At 44.6% G+C, this 18105-nt stretch overlaps 1 protein-coding gene across 4 annotated transcripts in view; it reads left to right on the forward strand.

Moving 5' to 3' along the window:
- CCDC93 (coiled-coil domain containing 93) overlaps positions 1-18105 on the forward strand; it is a 94259-nt gene that overhangs the window by 24684 nt on the left and 51470 nt on the right. The window contains exons 7-12 of one of the 4 annotated variants that reach the window (XM_045479556.1): positions 5467-5567; positions 6172-6189; positions 13071-13107; positions 16207-16299; positions 16607-16657; positions 17540-17626. In XM_045479556.1, coding sequence (XP_045335512.1) covers positions 5467-5567; positions 6172-6189; positions 13071-13107; positions 16207-16299; positions 16607-16657; positions 17540-17626 — 387 coding nt within the window. The remainder of the gene's footprint in view (positions 1-5466; positions 5568-6171; positions 6190-13070; positions 13108-16206; positions 16300-16606; positions 16658-17539; positions 17627-18105) is intronic. The other 3 variants (XM_045479557.1, XM_045479558.1, XM_045479560.1) reach the window with 3 other exon arrangements.

Below are 18105 nucleotides of genomic sequence, written 5' to 3' on the forward strand. Positions count from 1 at the left end.
TTTTTATCCTTAGCCATCCTTATAGGATGCATTTGTCCTTGGTTATGTAGCCCAAATCTTTTGCATTTGTCCTTGGTTATGTAGCCCAGCCATTTTTTTGTGCATGATTTTTTGTTTTAAAATAGCTTATTTATATTTTGTGCTGGTACCTTCATAATAATAATAGAAAATTAAGAAATGGGAAAAAATACAAAGACTAAGTCACCATGATATCACCATCCAGGGATAATTACTGACCTATATTCCAAATAGGAAATATAAAATATGTATATCAATGGAGAGAATTAGAGTTCTCTAAAAATGGCGTTATATTTTACGTTCTGTTTTGGTTTTTGCTCAAGAATGTATAATTTTGCTTAAGAATATGTTTGCATGCCAATAAATATACCTCCACATCATTTTTACTGGCTGTAGATTATTCATTGTGTGGTACTGATTTAACTAGCTTAGTTTGTATCTTTTTTTTTCTTTTGGCCATTATATAGGACATTCTCATAGCTAATTTTTTTCTTTTGTCTTTATTAACCTAGGATACATTTCACGAAGTGGAATTGGGTCAAAGTTTATGCCTAAGGCTATTGTACCTCTTGGCAGGTTGTCAGGCAGAAAGATTGCTGTGAACTTGAATTTCTGAGCTCATCACTTTGTGGTTCTCTCTCTTTGTCTTGGCCTCGTTGTTCTTCTTCCTGGGGATTGTTCCCAGTTCTTTGGCTTTCCTCTTTGAGATGTGTTCCTTTTTGGCTTCTCCATTCCTCCTTTAACTAGCTGCTTTCTAGAAGGCCTGCTGATGGTAATATTTTCAAAGCACGTAAGAAAACAAAACGATTGCCACCCAGGACAGGTTACCCCTTACCACCTTCTCTTTGTCATGTCATAACATAATCGCTCATTTGTCTCACTTCTTGTGCTCATGTGCGGCTTGCTTCCTCCTTTTCTGTGCTGTCAGCCTTCGTATTCCTGAAGTACCTGCTCTGTGCAGTGAGGTCTGTCCCTCTCTCTTAACCCTGAGTAAAGAGTACCGTGAATTTTTACCTGAAGTTCCAAGAAATGTTTACTATTCACTGAACATTTTCTGGTAATGTTTAGAATTTTGTTTGAGAATAGAGGGAACAGGGGTGGGTGGGGGGAGAAGACTCCAAGAGTTTCCAGGCTAGTTGAAAGAAAATGCTTTGCAGAACTTATCGGATCACCTAAGAGACCATGTCATTTGAAGTAACTACTCCCACGTGTTGTGTTCTACCACAGGAGATGCTGTGAGGAAGGCCTTTCCATTCAGCACATACAATATAAATGTGGCAACATACGTAAAACAGTATTAGTACATTTTATTAATATATATCCATACGTAGGTTACAAATGTATATCTTATCCCTTACTGTGTGTCGGATACTATTAAATGATTAAACCTCCCAATAACTCTACTTATACCTTTTTTACAGATGAAAAACTACATAGGTTAAAGTAACTTGCCCCAAGTCAGACGGGTGGTAAGTTATGGGGTTAGGGCTAAGACCTTGCTTGTGCATGTATTCACTCACTGTGTGCCAGACCACACCGTAGGAGAAGAGGTAAAAGCAGTGATGTTCCACCAGGAAAGGGTTTAAGGGAATTTGGGGTCTCGTCGAGGAAAAAGATATGACCGTAAGGGGGCAGCAGCACAAATAAGCTTTATTTGAGTGATGCTTTGACAGTTTGCTTGTAGGAGAGGGCAGTCCCTCACAGCGAGCCACTGTCCAGAGTTTTAGGCTCCAGGGCTGCATCTAGAAGGGGAAGGGAGCAAGGGAACTCCCCGGGGGATCCTGGAGATTGTCTGTGTGCCTTGGCGATGTCACTCAGCACCGGCACAGGGAATATCTGCATCAGAGATCTCTGAAGGGCAGCAGTGATTTGGGGTCTTTACAGTTCCAGGGCCTATCCAATCTGTGGTTAGCAAATGAAGTTTTATGGAGTATGCAACATAGGCTGTCAGTGGCTAAAAATCTGCTCGTCCGGGCCGTGTTTAAAAGAACAGGATGCGTGAAAATTTCAGTTTGGCACTGGCACACTCCCGATCCAGTCGGTCTCGGCCCGCTGTGAGGAACACGAACCTAAGAACCAACATGCAGAAGCTGCATTTGGCTCCTTTATTTAGTGCAGTGACCTTAGTCTTACCCAGCAAATTATATTGTTTGATTCAAGGAGCCCTGAGGTGGGATGTGTGCTGGTCCCCAAGGAGCAGAGCAGAGCTCAAGTGAAAGAGAATAGAAAAGGAACAGAGTCTGGAGAAGACTCCACCTCCCCAGCTAACTTTCCTCCCTGCAGACATGTTTCTCTCCAGAAATGGTCGCCATCCATTTGTCTCCCATTTCCTTCACCCAGTACCCAGGGGTTTTGTTCTGTCTGTTATTTTATTAACATGAGAATGAAAAAAAAAAATATTTGTTCCAGTTACAATAACTTTTTCTTACAGGATCTTTCAGGACATTGCCCTTGATGGTGGAGACCTCTGTGGATCCCCGTTAGGCGGAACCAGAGTTAGTCTGTGGGGCTCCTGGGCTGAGGTGTATCTGTGAGAATTGGTCTGGGCTGGTGAGCCCTGAGATGATGTGTTCAGGTCAATAGACCCAAGACAGGAGGATGTCACTTCCTACTGGCCTGGGTGTGGCCCCCACTGGAACTGTTGACCATAGATGTTGGTGGGGGTGTCTCGCTGCCTGCTCGGTATTCCATAAAGGAGGTACCTGCCGTAACTGAGGGGGCAGTGATCAGGCCTTTGCTCCAGACACTGCCCCAGCATTGTGCTCTTCCACTTCCCTTCCCGGCCTTTTGGAGATGACTCGGGAGTTACTTCACCCAGTGACTTACAGCCAAACGCGTAAGGTAGAAATATGTGACTCTCACAGGACAAGAGTTCTCTGCTTTACAAAAGAGTTACTTTAATATTTTAACCCGGCTCATGTGTCCTTTAGCACAGAGAACAAGGGACTGTCCAAGAGCTATTAGTTCAGTCCTCATTTTACAGATATGGAAACAGGCCCATTGAAGGAAATCCCCAAGGTCACAGAGCCAGTTAGTGGCAGAGACCACGCTAGACATCAGTGTTCCTGACTCCCTGTTGCTTTAAAGAGTGACTTAGCAATAGCTCTCTATAGTTGCCCTGAAATTTAGGTCGTTGTCACTTAAGCAAACCACGTAATGACCCGTGTGGCAGCCTCAGGTGTATGATGGTGTCATGAGAGGACTCATTTGAGATGGCTGGAGGGTGGCAGGAATGCCCACCAGAAGCAAGTCAGTGCACTGGAAAATTCCTGGGACCAGCAGCCAGGGGACCTAGTACTGTCTCAGAGATCCTGGACAAATTATCTAATCTCTGCTTCTTCAGTAGGAAAGTGAGGGTAATGGCATCTGCCTTGCCTCCACCTCTTAGTGTAGTTATAAAATGCAAGAGGTGAGCGGTATATGACATGGTGCTTTTAAGTAGAAGGAATAATTATGCAAAGGCCAACATTGTCACTGTTTGGCAGAATAAAAGGTCCTCGTAGCTGTTGGTTTCGGTATGCTATTGTTTTGGAGTCAGCCCTTTTTTTAGAAGAATCCAATTTCCTGTCTTGGGTCATTGACTATCAGTGGTAACTAAGGAAAATAGCAGTTAAGCTCAATTATATAGTACTGCTATAATAGTAGAGCTCAGTGAGAATTAAATCATGGGCAGTAACTGACGTCATGTGGGTTCATTATATTTTGCATTTCCCCATAAATCTGTTTTACATTATTCATAGCTTCCTATTCATGTCGACAGCAGGAGCAAACTAGGGATTATTTCTGGCAGCAAGTTATAAGAAAACCACTCCAGCATCATCCCAGACCCTATTCTGTTCCTTTTTTACAAAACTGTTAAGATTATATAGTATGTCTTACAAAAGAATGTTTCTCTGTGTGTTTGAAACTTCTCATAATAAAAAGTACAGTACTAAAGTTAACCAGAAATATCAAGGGAGGAACGACTCTAATTGGAATAAAAATGCCACTCTATGGAGCAGCCTGCTAGTAATGCTTGTCCTAGTGATGTCCAGGTCAAGGATAGTGATGATGAGGTCTGGTGGTGGAGGAGAAAAAATCCAGGGACAAACGACTGGAATACCTTCCTTGGCATAAATATTCACCTGCTTGCGTTCAGAGGCCTGAGCATATTTTAAGATATGATTTGGCTGCCAGCTTGGCAGTCAAGGAGGACATTCACCTGGGGCAAAACGCTAAATCAGGTGGGGGTAAAGACCTGCATTAATTGAGCACCTACTACATACCACGTACTTTGCTTAGGAGGCATATATGTACATATGTGTAGTTTCAGGATGTGTCCTACACAAAATAGATCTATGTTTGCTTCCACATTTGTACAAGTCAGTGAAAGTTGATAGAGCATTTTATTTTTTTTATACACTTTTTGAGGATAAACCTCAACACGTTTGTAAAGAAGATATGTATTGCTGAAGGGTTTATATCTACTCCTCTGCTATTTTAGAGTCTAAGGATTGAAATCTCCTTGACCACTTGAGGAATTTGTTTAAAGGATTCTGGGTTAACATACACACCTGTGATTGTTGAACTGGTTTGTGGCTCGGGTGGTGAAAAGGTCTGGATACGCAGTGACTAGAAAATTTGCGTTTTTGTTTTGTTTTGTTTTGTTTCTGGAAAATTTTGTTAAGGAATAAAATAGATCTGAATAGAGAGATAAACCTTGCTTCTCAAGGCAAGATTCAATATTATAAATATGTCAGTTCTTTCCAAAATAATCTGTAGATTTGTTGTGATTCTGATCAAAACTCAACTGCTTTTTATTACAAACTTGACAAGTTGTTACTAGAATTCATTTGGAAGAGAAAAAGTGTAAGAATAGCCGGGAAATTTGCAAAAGAACAGTGGAGACAGGATAAAGGTTCCTAAAGCAGGAGGAATAGAAGAGGGTAACACCGGAACATGGTATACATATGCATGCCATTCAGATCAGGGGAAGGCTGGACTATTAAACTGAAGATGTTGGCATTCTTAATTTTCCATTCAGGAAAAAGACTTCTGAGTAGTTTAAAAGGCTAAATATAACCCATACAAGTAACATACAAGAACTTTTTTTTTTTTTTTTTTTTACAATCCCTGGTATAAGAAGTAAGATATAAAATGATTACGTTTGACCACATAAAGTATTAAAATGCCATAGGACAAAAGAAACCCACCAAGTGAAAACAAAGTTGAGGGGCAATATATTGAGTGGAAATACTTGCTACCTATGTGCACATCAAAGGAGCAGACTCCTTGAGGGTGGCCTCCCTGAGCACCCCCCCCCCCCCCCGGCTCTCCTGCAGGAGAGGGGTACAGTCGCCATCATGGGGAAAGACTAGCCTCCCTGACCGGCCGGGATGCACCCAGCGGCCAGTTCAGGAGGAGGGCCCTCTCACATTCAGTAAGTCCTCTGTCTCACCCACTCCTTAGGATGTTTACAAGCCCCGTCGGAAATACAGACGCCAACAGGGAGCAGGAGAGCTGCTGGATGAAGAATCTCGAGTCCATGCTACGCTTTTGGAATATGGCAGGTAATAAAGGGGACCCAATCTGAAGTGTCCATTTTATAAAACCATTGAAAAGAAAAGCTGATTTGGATTGCTTCATTGAGATTAATTTGGTTGGCTTTTACCTGATTGAGTTTACCGGCTTGGGTCCGAGATTTCCATCACCGGGGACTTTTTTCCCACGCTTCTGTGGGTAGCTTCCTGACGATGGTGGAGGCCTTTTCTTTGCAGTGCCCTCCGGAAATTTGCGTGTAACTGTGTGCCCTGTCTCTGCCCTCCTCAGAGTTGAGGGGCTGGCGGTATTTGCAGAGGCTGGGGGTGGGCCACCCGTCATACCCCTGCCATTTGTTACAATCTTTAGGTAAGCTAAAGAATCGAACGGTTACAGTAGTTTTACTCGAAGGGTTAGAATAATAGTTTTGGTTTCCTGTGAGGAATTGTCCTGAGCAGGAAGATGAAGAATTTAGAAGTATTTTGTCACTTCTTAATAATCTAATGTTTTACAAAACCAGTTATCTTGTGTCCTCATTTTTTTACTTAAAAACTCACAAAGAAGCGCTCTCCTCGGTGAGTTTCTTGGTTGACCTTGGGTATTAACCTTCATTTATGTCCTGCGTTTTCTACTTAGGGTAGCTGACTCCCTGATGTGAGTATGTCGCCTTGTGCTTCCTTTCTTTGCCCTGGGAGTGGTTGCCGTGTGCTGCTCTGCCTGCTAACCCAGCCGGCTCTGCCTCGAGCACCTCTCTGAGTGAACATCGGTCTCATGGCAGCCCCCTCTGGAGGGGCAGTGCTCCAGTACTAGTGCTGGAGAGAATGGGAAGGAAAGTAGGCTTTGTTGGTTTATAGACACTCCACCTTCCAAGTGGAAAAACACTTCAGAAAAACTTGCCACGCTTCTTTCCCTCTTTGTTGTTGAGGGGGTGGTGTGGTGTTCGGTCCCTCTTCCTAAGGATGGAAGCCGGTCCCTTCCATTCCAAGGAAGGTGTTGTTCTGGCCCTAAGCCGGGTGTGCCGGCCGCTCCACGGCTCACCAGTTGCTGCTGTGAATTGAATTCCTCTTCTGAGTCAGGCACCACCAGACCATCCACATAGTTTGTAGGGCCCAGTATAAAATGAAAATGCAAGGCCCCTTGCTAATTAATCATTATTGATAAGGCTTAATTATTAAGAATTTCAAGACAGCAGCAACAACCAGGTGTGGGGCCCTCTCTGAGTTTTGGGCCCTGAGCAACTGGCAGGTCGCAGGCCCCGGGCACTGTGATGGGGTTTTGCAGCCACACCCCAGTGTAGGCGGGCATGTGAGTCTGGGGGAGCCAGAGCTGGAGAGACCACCTCCCTGGGTATCACACGTTCCAGAGCCAAAGAATACTCAGGAGAATGCTGTGGTTTTCATGGTTTCTGTTGTTGATACCTCCATGTTTTCCACTGTCATGGATGCTCCAAACATTCCTGGGCGTGTAAAGGAGTCAGGGATTCAGTAAACTGTCCACCTCACCACAACCAGGCTGACGACATTTCACCATTTTGTTTTGAAAATCCCAGTTTTAAACTGGCTCTTTTGCATGTGTTGTAGAGGGTAGTCATTCTTATCATATGATGGCTGGGCAACTTCAGGACATCCCTGCCCACAGTCTGGTGGGGCTTTCTTTAGGGAAGGGAGCAATCCACAGGTTTTCTTTGTGACTCTCCTCAAACTTGGAGTAAGAAAGTACAGAGTGTGTCCCTATCAATCTTAATTCCTGTCGGTGGGGTCACACTGACTTCTGCGTTCTAAGCTTAGGGTAGGTATTTGATGAAGGATTTTTTTTTTTTTTTAGGAGAAGGATGGTTTTGCTTTCTTTTTAGCTTTCCTGATGAGGAGAGGGTGAGTTCGTGAGAGGTGGGGAAGTGGGTACTTAGGACATTCTGATGGTTTAGTTAGCTCAGTTTTCTCTTTTGAGAATGGTAAAGACAGCATTCAGAAAATTTAAACAATAACTTGCCCAAAGTCCACTATTAACTACTATTAAGAACTATTAAGAGCCTCACACTGGGACTTGAACTCAGGTTTTGTTGGGACTCCAAAAGCGTGCCATTGTCATTACCTACAAATACCGTTTGAACCTCCAGGGGAAGTTTGGCTCCTGGTTTTAGAAAGACAAGCCCAGTCTTTGTTGTTTGGTCTGACACTGAACAAAGAGAGTGCTTATTAAAACTGATGGGGCAAACTGGCAAAAACTTAAGCCCCAGCAAGTGTGCATTTCGTGCCCCCTCCTTGGGAAGGCCCTCCCCTCCTTTCTGGCTATCAGACTTTTTCCTCGGGGGTTCTGTCAGTACCATCCCCTGCATGGAGGTCTGGCCCATTAAATGAGGATTACGTTAACAATATAAATGTGAAGAGCTTTGGATAGCTTGTCCTGTGTGGGAAACAGTAAATGTCGGTTGTTAGGCTCTGCCCTCATCATCCTCATCACCATAATCATCGTTAACAGCAGCAGTTTTCAGTTCTCAGATGCCCTTAAATATGACCCGTAGATCCAAACGCGGCTCTCCTTTCAGCTTTCCTTGTTCCTGTGTGCTCTGTACCCTACCATGAGCCCTCACCCAAGCCTGAGAAGTCTTGCACACTCTCCCTTCCCTTCCCCAGTCAGGCAAGGCCGGGCCTTCACTGGTCCCGGGACTCACTCACCTCTATCCTGTCTCTCCCTTGAGTATCAACATCGTGGCACCCCTTAATTGCTCATCCCCACCTGGGAATCCGAACCCCCATCTCTTGTCAGTGCCTCTAGTTTCCTCATTATCTCACCTTTTAAAAAGAGGGAAAGTATTTTGGCTCCTGGAGTTAGAAGGTCTGAAACTCTTTGGGGTTGAAGATTACTCATTAGCTTGGGACCACAGTGGCTTGGAGGTCAACATTCCAGCTGCTTCCACCTTTTTTTAACTCTCAGTCACTAAAATGAAGTTGAACTTTGAGCCTGGTCACCCATGCTGAAGGCCTTAAGGATGGTGTGTGCCTGTTAAAAACATGTTTGGATAGGTTTGTTTAAATGTTATGGTTTTGGAAAAACAAGACTCGTGGTTTTGATTTTACACTTAAAATTGTAAGTCTATAATATTTCAATTTTATTATGGGTCCAATCAGCTTTTAGGAGCTAAATTAAAACACCTAACCATGCTTTAAAACTGCCGTTGTGGGGAAATGCATTTTATGTGCGGTATATTTGACTTTGTTTAAAAAAAAAACAAAATTCAGCGGAGTACATTTGAAGATCTAATTGGCTTTATTAAGTGACTCATGAATCTGGCAGCCTCCCATCTAGCAAGTAGAGATGAGCTCCCAAGAGCTGTACAAAATGGAAGGTTTTTATAGGAAGGAAGGTAAGGCAAGAAGTTATTAGCAATCCTTAGAAAGAAAGGATTGTTTCAGGCAAGGTCACCTTCCTTTAGGGGGAAAGGAGGGAATCTTATTAAGTGGATTACCTCATCTTCTTCTGGAAGATGGGGAGAGTCCATATGACAGATTACCTCTTTGGTGCTGACCAGAAGATTCCAGACTGATTGGGTTAAAATTCCACTCCTGGAGAGGTTGAAGCTGCAGTTAAGTCTTGGTTTGTTCACAGGGGTGAGGGATTCCACCTTGGGCCCATGGCTCTCTTTTTAACAACTTGCAAGTGGAATTTGGAAGCACTACCACTAGAATACTGGTGTTGGCTTATTCCACACCATTTGAGGCCTAATTTTAGTTGCTTTGAATTATTCTGTACTTAGTAAAGGAAATATGGCATGTCTCTCCCAACCTGTTTGGATCCTCTGTGATGGTAAGGCCTGTGACTACTCGTAGTTAAGCAAATACCTGTGAAATGAACAAAGAACAGGGCCCGCAGCCCTTAGTATTTAGAGCTTTTTTATGCCCTTGTTTTATTTCACATAGTTTGGTACCTGCCTTAATTTGCCCTAGGGCAGTTGTTTTTGAAGGTTAGTTTGTTTTCTAGAACTGTGATGTCCAGTATGGTAGCTATTAGCCATATGTGGCTATTGTGTACTTGAAATATGACTAATGTGATTCAAGAACAGAATTTTAATTTTAATTAAGTAGCACTGAAAGACTCAGGCTTGATTTAGTTATTGGAAAAAGTTCAAGTTTGTTTGGAATAACCTGAATGTGTGAACCTACTTATTTAAAGTTATATATTTAGCTCTCATTATATTTTTTTCAGACTATGCTGTTCTAGAAGGTGTACATCCTTGATGTTAAAGATCAAGTGTAAGGTGTAGGGTGTGAGGAAGTCAAGTGGGTGAAAAGAGACCAGAGCCCTGTTGGTGCTGACAGTGTAAGACATCAGCAGGGCTGGTTGGTCAGAGCTAACAGAGGGAAAGGCAGAAACAAATTGAAGCATGTAGCAGCACAGATCAGACTGACACTTGTGAGGCAAGGGCAGAGCAGACAGGGTAAGAGGAGAGGGAGGTGGGAGGAGAGAGCAGCATACCTATGAAAGATAAAAGAGAAGTAAATGCTTTGTAGAAATAAGTTGAAGCATCCCGTTGTTCTTTTTGAGGGGTGATAGGCCAGAAAGGGATACCATGTTCTCTTGGTGAAGCTCAAGCAACATGGAAGTCTCCCAGAGACCTCTCAACCAGTGAACATAATGAGACAGGAATTAATAGGCATCTGGGGACAGCTCTTTGTCATGGAAGTAATGTCACCATGTCACATGGAGAAGGAGGACTTTAGAAAAATCAGCCAGACTCTTCATTCAGCATACATTTCTTGAGTACCTACTGTGTGCCAGGAGCTGTCCTAGGTGCTGAGGATACAAAAGCTGATGGAGCTGTCTGTGAACATTCATAGCAGCACTGTTCACGAAAAAGTGGAAACAACCCAATTGTCCATCAGCCGAGGAATAGATAAGCAAAGTGTGGTTTATCCATATAAAGGGATATTACCTAGTCATAAAAAGTAGTGAAGTACTGATTCATACTGTAGTATGGATGGACTTTGAAAACAGACTAAGTGAAGAAGCCAGTCACAAAAGGCCGCATAAAATTCTGTTTATAGGATATGTCCAGAATAGGCAAATCCGTAGAGATGGAAAATCGGTAAGTGGTAGCCAGGGGCTGGAGAGGGGAATTGGGACTAACTGCTAATAGATACAGAGTTTCTTTTTGAAGTGATGGGACTGTTCTGGAATTTGATAGTGGTGATGGTTGTACAAAGAGTGAATCTACTGAAAATCACTGAAGTATATAGTATCAAATGAGAAATTTTATGTTATACAAGTCATATCTCAATTTAAAAAATTATTTTAAAAAAATGAGTGAAGCACTCTGTTGAAGGAGTTCAACAGTTATAGGATTAGACATAATTATCACACACTGTGAGATGAGCACGTTGAAGGTGTAAACACAGAAGTGCATACCTGTGGGGCCTAACCTAGGCCTTTGGGTGGTCAGAAAGGCCTTCCCACAGCCTCTGTCTTTATGAAGGAGTAGAAGGAGCCTAGAAATCCAGTCTCCCACATTTAGTTGTTTACTGCTTCATTTGGAAAATCCATAGTTTTTAGGGGCCTTAGATGAAGGCTGTCTGCCTAAGAGCATGTCTTCTGCCCCAAGGGTCTGCATGAACTAAAGGCCTGGAAAACGAAGGAACACCCATGGTGCAGGATTACTTCTAGGAGAGGGAAACTTTGGTGAGACCCTCTGTTGGCCGGGGTTCACTGGGTGAGAACCTAAACCCTCTGGCCAGTTTCAGCAGAAGAGGTTGACTACACGGATCCTTGGGAAGGTTTGAGAGGTGGGACCTAGGCCAAGCCAGGGTCACTCCCCAAGTAGCACATCAGAACTGGGCCTCCAAGGATGCTGCTTCTTGCCTCCACCACCAGGAAGCTAGCTAGTGGCCTGTGGGGTTAGGAAGCGGATACGACAGCTGCTGACAGAGAGACCACAACACTTCCGCCAAAATCAGAACACCACTGTGACAGCTGCTGGCCCCCAACCAGGGTATCAGTGTGACCCACAGACATACAACACACCCTTCATACCCTCCCTCTCTCCTCACGTAGCTGCTGCACATTCAGATCTCCAGTAAGTGCACCTGACAGGTGGAGCCTGCATAGCGCTCTAGGCCCTAGGCGCACAGGAGTGTAGAAAATAGAGTCTTGTTTTCCAGCCTCTGCAGTACGGGAGGGTGCGTAGATATCGTGAAACCAATTCACAGGATTTGCCATAAGGTCCTGTAGAGAGTGTGTGTGGATACTCTGAATTTAGCCTCAGTCTGCTGCACCTTGGGCCTACAGAGTTATGCCTAATGAGTGGGCACACTGTGCCCGGCCTGGACTCTTTCTTTGGTCTCTCCAGTTACATGACAACCTACTGCAAGACCAGGTGATGCTTTGGCTTCTTGATTTCTGCATTTTCTTCCACTTACCTTTAGTTTATTTGTTCTACATTAGACATACTAAATGTAAAAGTGGCTCCCATGCCCTCTGGGAAATGGATGCACACGTGCATACAGGCGGTTGGACGTGATTGTCTCTGGGAGGTGGAGGAACATGTACAGGTGTGGGATGGATTGGCCCAGGCAGAGTGTCCACGTGTGGGGGATGCTTTGGGGAGGAGGTAGCTTGAGGGCTGAGGTGCGGGGTATGAATAGGAAAGGAGGAGAACAGCCCAGGATGTGCAGAGCTCTGTGTCAGGCAGTGGATGCCCAGGAGGGAAAAGGCCTGCCATTGACTCATGCGGATGAGGCCACTGGAAGCCAGATAGGAGGTGGGAGGAAGAGCGGGAACACAGTGAGGCTGGAGGCCAGCGTACGGACCCAGTGACCAACACGTGGCGTCAGCATGGTGTCAGTAAAGGTAGAGCAGGAGTCTTTGATTGGTTTCTCTTAAATGGCTGCGTGTAACTTTATTTCCTTTTAAACTATTCGGAAGGTAAGTGAGGTAGGGTGTTTTGCATAATGCTTTTTGTCTTAGGTTGAATGGATTTTGCAGTGTTGCTTAACAGAAAAAAAAAAAGAGCCTAAAAATAAACTAATTTAAACTAAATTGCATTTTTGAGTTTCTTTGAATTTAAGGTTGCCTGAAGTGAACGCATACATAACATTGTTGACATCCTGCTTGAACTATGTTTGAGAATGAAAAATGGGCTGGACCCCAGATTCTGAATGTAGCCATTAGAGAGCATGCTTAGCCCAAGCAAACACACTCACGTTTGTTTGTACAGAAAGTTTTAAGGCTTTTAGTTTAAACCGTGGATCTGAAATGCAGCCCCTGGTTCAAAGAGTAATGGTTGCACTTAAAGAGAATACTGTACTCTGCACCCTCTGAGAGTTGCCATTGGTAGTATTCACATGACAAACAGAATGGCTGGCCCTTTGTTCAAGAACAGTGGAACATGTTTCTGGTTCAGGCACTTAAAACATTTTCTCCAGTTATTATATGGCCTAAATTTTCTTTGGTACTTTGCGTATAAAACTCCAACCAAAATGCATTTGACCAAATTTGTGTGATTTTTGAATAGTAATTGAACTCCCCTTTTTTGTGGCCTGCAGGAGATATGGATTTAGCCGCCAGAGCAAAACAGAGAAGGTAAGACAAGCATAGATAATGGGAGAGAACATTGGAGAGATGGAAGTGCCCCCCCCCCCCCGCCTTTGTCTGTTTGACACTGACAGGCTGCCCGCCTAGCAAGAGTGGGATGTCCGTGCTCTGGTCGCTGGGCAGCCTGGCACACGAGGGATGTACCAGCTGCCTTTGGCCACTGCACCTCCCTTGTATCTGCAGCCAGCCACCTTGGCAAGTCGGGGAGCTGAGGCAGCAGCCTCATCGCAGGGCTCAAAGTGAGAGGTGATTGGAAGTCATGGCCCCGGGGGCAATTCCGTGCACTCTGATAACTCCAAAAGTGTGACGATGAAGTCCATTCCCAGGGCCCTGAGCACTCCCCATCTGATGAGAGAGACCCTAGACAGATGTGAACAGGATGCTCGCAGTGAGCTAGAACACAGCCACATATTACAGGCCTGCCCTAAGACAACCTAGTACCTAGCGTGGAGAAATCAGGTAAGTCAAGAGGGGATTTCTAACTTCACAAAGCAGTCTCAAAACTTTCTCTTAATTCATATATTTCCTGATGACCTTCAGTTGTTGGCTGCAGGCTGTCCTGTCAGTCTTCCAGTGCCAAACCTTTACTGTGTTTCAGGCCCTTTGTTCAGGGCTCTGCGTGTATTTGTTTCACTTACTTCCCTGAACATCTCTATGAGGAAAATGCTTACTACCTTTTTTCAGAAAAGCTGAGGTCAGAAAGCTGAGGCCCAGAGAGCCTCCCTGATTTGTCCAAGATCACGCAAGCTCCTAATTTGCCACGATAAGAATCTGAACCCAGGTCTGTGTGACATCAAAGTCTCTGCCCTTAATCACTCTTTTAAATAAAGCACTAACTAATGTTGTCAGTGGCCTCTTAAAAAGCAGAGTCCTGTAGTTCAAGATCTATTGATACCATTTTTTTCCTCATTCCCCATCAGACACCCAGATAGTCTTGCATGGGACACTTACCCCCTCAGCTCTGTTCTCCTGCCACCCCTGCCTCTGTCCAGAACCCCATCCCTTAGTCCTTCCAGGAAGCCTTCCCTGGCTCCCAGCCTCCCTCTGCTTTATGTAGGAATTGTTGTCTCAGTCAGCAGGGGGCCTGAATAGTGACCAGGAGCATGTGTTCTGAAGCCAAACTGGCTGGTTTCAAATCCCTTCACTGTGTGACTTTGGACAATGTACTTAATTGTCGTGCCTTAGTTCACAGCGTCTACAAAATAAGGGCAGTAATCGTATTGCCTCACAGCATTGTTGTGAAGACTGAAATGTAAAGGATATAAAATCACCCATCACAGAGATATCTAATAAGCAATGGCTATTTTATCTGTAGCAGTAGTTCATTAGTAATCAGTCATGGACTGATTATGATGCCTTTTTTGTTTGTTTGTTTTCTCATTATTTATTTTTTTCCACATTTCTGTTTTTATTCAACTCAACAGTCGTTTCTGCCGACGCTAGGTGTTTTCTGGAGTTGAGTAATGTCAGGTAGTGTCTGATATAGAATAAGAATTTGATGTGTACATTCGATATGATATGTAATTTAGTCTGAAAAAATTGTCTATGCGTATGGGTATTGGATGTATTAATTATGATTGGAAAAATCATGCAATGCCCGTTAAATAGTATTCACTTTGGGCTTGTCTTGTCCCCTATAGATACAGATTTCTTCCAGTATCATAAAGCAGAGCATATGTATGAAGCCTTTTATAAGCTAAAATGGAGTAAAGCAAAGAAGCAGTTGCCATTCATTTATATGAAAAAATAATTGAGTATTCCTACACCTAAAAAAAATAACCTCTCATAGGCTTCTCTGATACTGTGGAACACACCTCGCTAACAGGTACACAAAATAAATTGAGATGAAGCACAGATGCTCAAATACAGTTCTGAGCTCTGGCAGCTTGATACTGAGATGCTGAGAGTCAGTCCCAGGGCGGGAGCTCGGTGGGCCGCACTCACTGCCCAGGGTGATGCCCGCAATGCCTCCATAATGAATGGCTCACTGCTAAACCAGCCCCGAAAACTGGTTTCACTTCCACCTTTTTTTGTAAAAGTGAAAATCCTTTTCAGATTTCTTTTGGTTAGCAACAACAGGTACTCACGTAGGTCTTCTGTGAAAGCAAAGCGGCCTAATGTGAACTTTGAAAAGCAGGGGATACGTGTGTAGATATACCTGTATAGGAGCTCACGGTGCTCCCTGGGGTCAATTATGGGCATGTCGTAGAAAAGCATCCTAGCACTGGGATGGTCTGAGAAGGGTGTCTGAGACCAGTTCTCTTTTTCCACCCTAGAAGACCCTGATATCCAGAGAAGGTAAGCCTGAGGTCACCCAGCTGATGGGTGGCAGAGATGGTATTAAAACAGGGTACTCTAGACTTCCAGCCCATGTTTGAGGAACAGCATCTAATCCGGGTGTCTTGAGTGTGGTGAGGTACATTTAGAGCCTGAGGCTGGGTCCGGAGCATGAAGCTTAATCACCAAGCAAAGCAGTTTAGATTTTTATCCTTCACACAAGAGGTTTTTAAACTTCGTTGACTGCTTCTTGGCAGTAAGAATCCTGTTTTTCATCGTGATTTCAGTACCCACGCGCAGACACCTCAAAAACAAAAGCTTCCCTTTTGTTAACAAAAGTTAACCCTTTACTACATGTAAAACACTCTGATATGTCCTGTTCTATTATTTTTGTTCAATTTATATAGATGCTGGTCATACCTGCTAAATTACTTTCATATCCCACGGATGGGTCTCAACTGGCAGTTTGAAAAAAGCACTCTGTTCGGCAGTGATTTACTCTCGAAGGCATTAAAGTAGGGGAGAGACCCTGTCAAAGTATAAGGCTGGCAAATGTGTACGACCTGATAGGAATTTAATCAGCAAGCAGTTCAGAAATGGATATAGGCATTGGCCAAGGCCTGGAGCTCAGTCTGCTCGGTCTGTATTTTAAATGGAAGCTCAGGTCTGTGGATTTTCCACTTGTCAGGGACTGCTACGCCTTTCCAGATGCGTGTGCTTTCTTTCCCAGACTCGTGCCTTGCATTGTTGTCCTTTCTCTGCTGAGTCTTCATCTCGAGTGCTCAGCTACTTTTGCATCTTCCCTTCCAGGCCGAGGACAAGAAAACGACACTCCCTGCGGGGCTCTCGGCTGCAGAAAGAGCCGATGCTCAGGAAGAAGATGAGCTTCAAGCTGCGGAAGAGGTGTGTGGCCCACATGAGTGCCCTGAGGCTTCTGTTTAAATCATCTGGGGAGAAATTTCCCTTTCATCCCCAGCTTTGCAAAATGGCCAGCTGCCTCCCTCAGTCACCTGCTGTTAGCTGGCCTGTCACACCCTTTCCAGTTTCCTTTTCTCACCCCCCTCCTCTCCTGCCCCTGCCCCGTGAGGCTCACTATAACAGATCACGTAAAACAAGCCTTGGATTGTGGCGCAGAGATCTGTTTAGACATGTTGTGGAAGTCTTATGCAGTCGGGTCCACTCACTGCTACTTCTCCTACTCCTCTTTCAGCAGCGAATTCAGTCACTGATGACCAAGATGACCGCCATGGCGAATGAAGAGGTGAGGGGAGACTGTGTGGGGAGGGCGCAGTGTGGAGGTGGGGACTTGGAACTGCCCTGCGCTGTTCTGTGGGGCCTCCTTACAGAGGGATCACCTTTAAGAGAACCCTGTGTTTTCAGCACTCAGTGCTTCCTGTTTCCTTGAGATCTTTCTTTTAGGAAGCTTTTTACCAATACGTAGTTTCGCTGTCCATGGGAACCTCTGTGGGGCTTGAAGGACCCTTGTGAGAGTGGAATGTCCCTGCTGAGACAGCATCCCAAGGGCTTCTGTAGAAGAGCCGTGGTTCAGCCCTGCCTCTCCATAACCAACCATTCCAGAAGAGCCCTTACTTTCTGTTTCCTTCCCACACCATCTAGGTAGAAAATAGAATACTGCATTTATAGTTGGTCTGCCCAGACCTCAAGGCTTGTCCAAAAGGTTTAACCAAGGGCTTTGAAAGGATCCTTCCTTTTTAGGCCAGGGAAGGCCTATGGCAGTAAAGAGATATTTGGGGAGTTCCGAGATTCCTCTATCTCTCCCATTTGTACTTCTTTTTTCCCTGAGTCCTAAGCCCTCCCAAGTTCCCTGTAGGCTCTGTCAGTGACCCATAGGAAGAGACCTTGAGATGGGGTATGTGAGGTAAGGAATGATTTTCCAGAGGTACCCGGGGACCAGGGAGAATCTGGCACAGTTGAATGACTCAGGAGGTGGAGAGAGGGCTTAACATTTGTCCCGAGGATTGTTTTCTCCCTTCCTTGTTGATGAATGCCTAGACAAAAGCCAGAGTACTTTTCCCCCAGGGAATATTATCTGTTTTGGTATACTACTCAGAGCATTTTCCAGTTCTGTGAAAGACAAGGCATGGCCTTACGCACCCCCCCCCCCCCATCCCTGTGATTGCAGAGCCGTCTCACCGCGAGCTCCGTGGGCCAGATCGTGGGACTCTGCTCCGCAGAGATCAAGCAGATTGTGTCCGAGTACGCGGAGAAGGTATGTGGGGGCCTGGCTGGCATCTTTGCCTCAGGTGATGCCTCAAGGATTTGTTCTCTGCCCCTACACCCTTTCGCAGCATTGATGGAGTCAAGTTGTAATTCATCAGCAACATTTGTCAAAAACATGCATGCCACACAAAGCCAACAGCATCTGCCCATTAGCTCAGTAAATTTTCCTCTGCAGTGCCTATTTTTCTATACATATAAAGAGAAAACCTGTCTCTCAGAGCGATTATCGCATCTGATAAATCGATGCCGGAGGTATAGCACAGGCATTTCTCCTTTACCAGGCTTCTTATAACTTGGGCCCACTTTGGTGATTGGGTCGAGGAATAAGCTTTGCCGCTTAGGAGACAAACCCCATAACTCAACCAAGCCCAAGGCAAAATTTTTTGTTCCACTTTATTAAAAGTGTATAGAATGAACTAAAGCCTGAAAGTCATATTTCAGTGTTAGATTTTTTTCCCTCTCCTAAGA

Source organism: Leopardus geoffroyi, chromosome C1, assembly GCF_018350155.1.
Source record: "Leopardus geoffroyi isolate Oge1 chromosome C1, O.geoffroyi_Oge1_pat1.0, whole genome shotgun sequence".
Taxonomy (NCBI): domain Eukaryota; kingdom Metazoa; phylum Chordata; class Mammalia; order Carnivora; family Felidae; genus Leopardus; species Leopardus geoffroyi.